The sequence below is a fragment of the Leptonychotes weddellii genome, unplaced genomic scaffold (genome assembly GCF_054177405.1).
Source record: "Leptonychotes weddellii isolate Sample4059 unplaced genomic scaffold, ASM5417740v2 HiC_scaffold_36638, whole genome shotgun sequence".
Lineage (NCBI taxonomy): Eukaryota > Metazoa > Chordata > Mammalia > Carnivora > Phocidae > Leptonychotes > Leptonychotes weddellii.
Window position 1 is genome coordinate 1 of NW_027968506.1, and position 1,138 is coordinate 1,138.

At 51.5% G+C, this 1,138-nt stretch overlaps 1 protein-coding gene across 1 annotated transcript; it reads left to right on the top strand.

Moving 5' to 3' along the window:
• Positions 1-438: 438 nt before the first annotated feature.
• Positions 439-1,134, top strand: LOC102743280 (olfactory receptor 6Z7-like; the record flags this gene model as incomplete). Its single annotated transcript, XM_081810765.1, has 1 exon — positions 439-1,134. A coding segment is annotated over exon 1 (696 nt), but the record flags the coding sequence as incomplete, so codon positions are not given.
• Positions 1,135-1,138: the final 4 nt, after the last annotated feature.

A 1,138-nucleotide genomic window follows, 5' to 3' on the forward strand; every position in this document is an offset into this window, starting at 1 on the left:
AGGCTATTTCAGGAAGAAGGGACTTTGTATGGGAATTGTTTAAGGCTGAAAGGACCTTGGAGTATTTAAGGAAGTAAAAGGGCACCCATGGGGCTCCAGTGAGTGTGAGAAAAGGAGCCATGACATGAGTTAAAACTGAAGTAACTGGCAAGGATCAGAAAATTGGGGAGGCTTGAGGGCCATGATAGGACACACGATGTTTATTCTAAGGATAATGGGAATGTGTCAAGGCCTTTAAGCAGAGGAGTAACCCTATATGATCTATGATTTTGAAAGACCCCACTAGTTTGCGCATGGAGATGGAGCAAGAATGGAGGCAGAGAAACCAGACACGAGATTATTTCATTTACTCAGGTGATATAATGCCTTGGATCTAGGGTAAGGAAAGATGTAAAGAAAAAGATGTGCAAAATATTTTGTAGATGCATTTGTTCTTAGATGGAGAGGTCCCTGGAGTTGGGCAACATGACCAGAGTCCAGGAGTTTGTCTTGCTGGGTTTGTCCACCAGGCTAGACATAAGGGATGTCCTGTTTGCCGTCTTCCTGACCCTCTACCTGCTGGCCCTCCTGGAGAACACGCTCATCATCTACCTCATCTGCAGTCACAACGAGCTCCACAAGCCCTTGTACTTCTTCCTGGGCAACCTCAGCTGCCTAGAGATGTGCTACGTGTCTGTGACCATGCCCAGCCTGCTCGTGGGGCTGAGGACTGGACCCTACCATGTGTCCTTCACAGCCTGCATGACCCAGCTCTTCTTCTTCGTCTCGCTCATCTGCACGGAGTGCACCCTTCTGGCCTCCATGGCGTATGACCGCTACGTGGCCATCTGCCGCCCACTCCACTACCCACTGCTCATGAGGCCCCAGGTCAGCCTGGGCTTGGCCATGACATCATGGCTTGGAGGAGTGCTGGTCTCAGTGGTAAAGACATCTTGCATCGCCAGCCTGTCCTACTGTGGCCCCAACGTCCTCAACCAATTTTTCTGTGATGTCTCCCCTCTGCTCAACCTGTCCTGCACCCATGTGGCCCTGACCGAGCTGGTGGACTTCATCTCTGCCATCGTCACCTTCTGTGGAACACTGTTGGTAGCACTGGCCTCCTACTCAGCCATCGGGGTGGCCGTGCTCCGCATGCCCT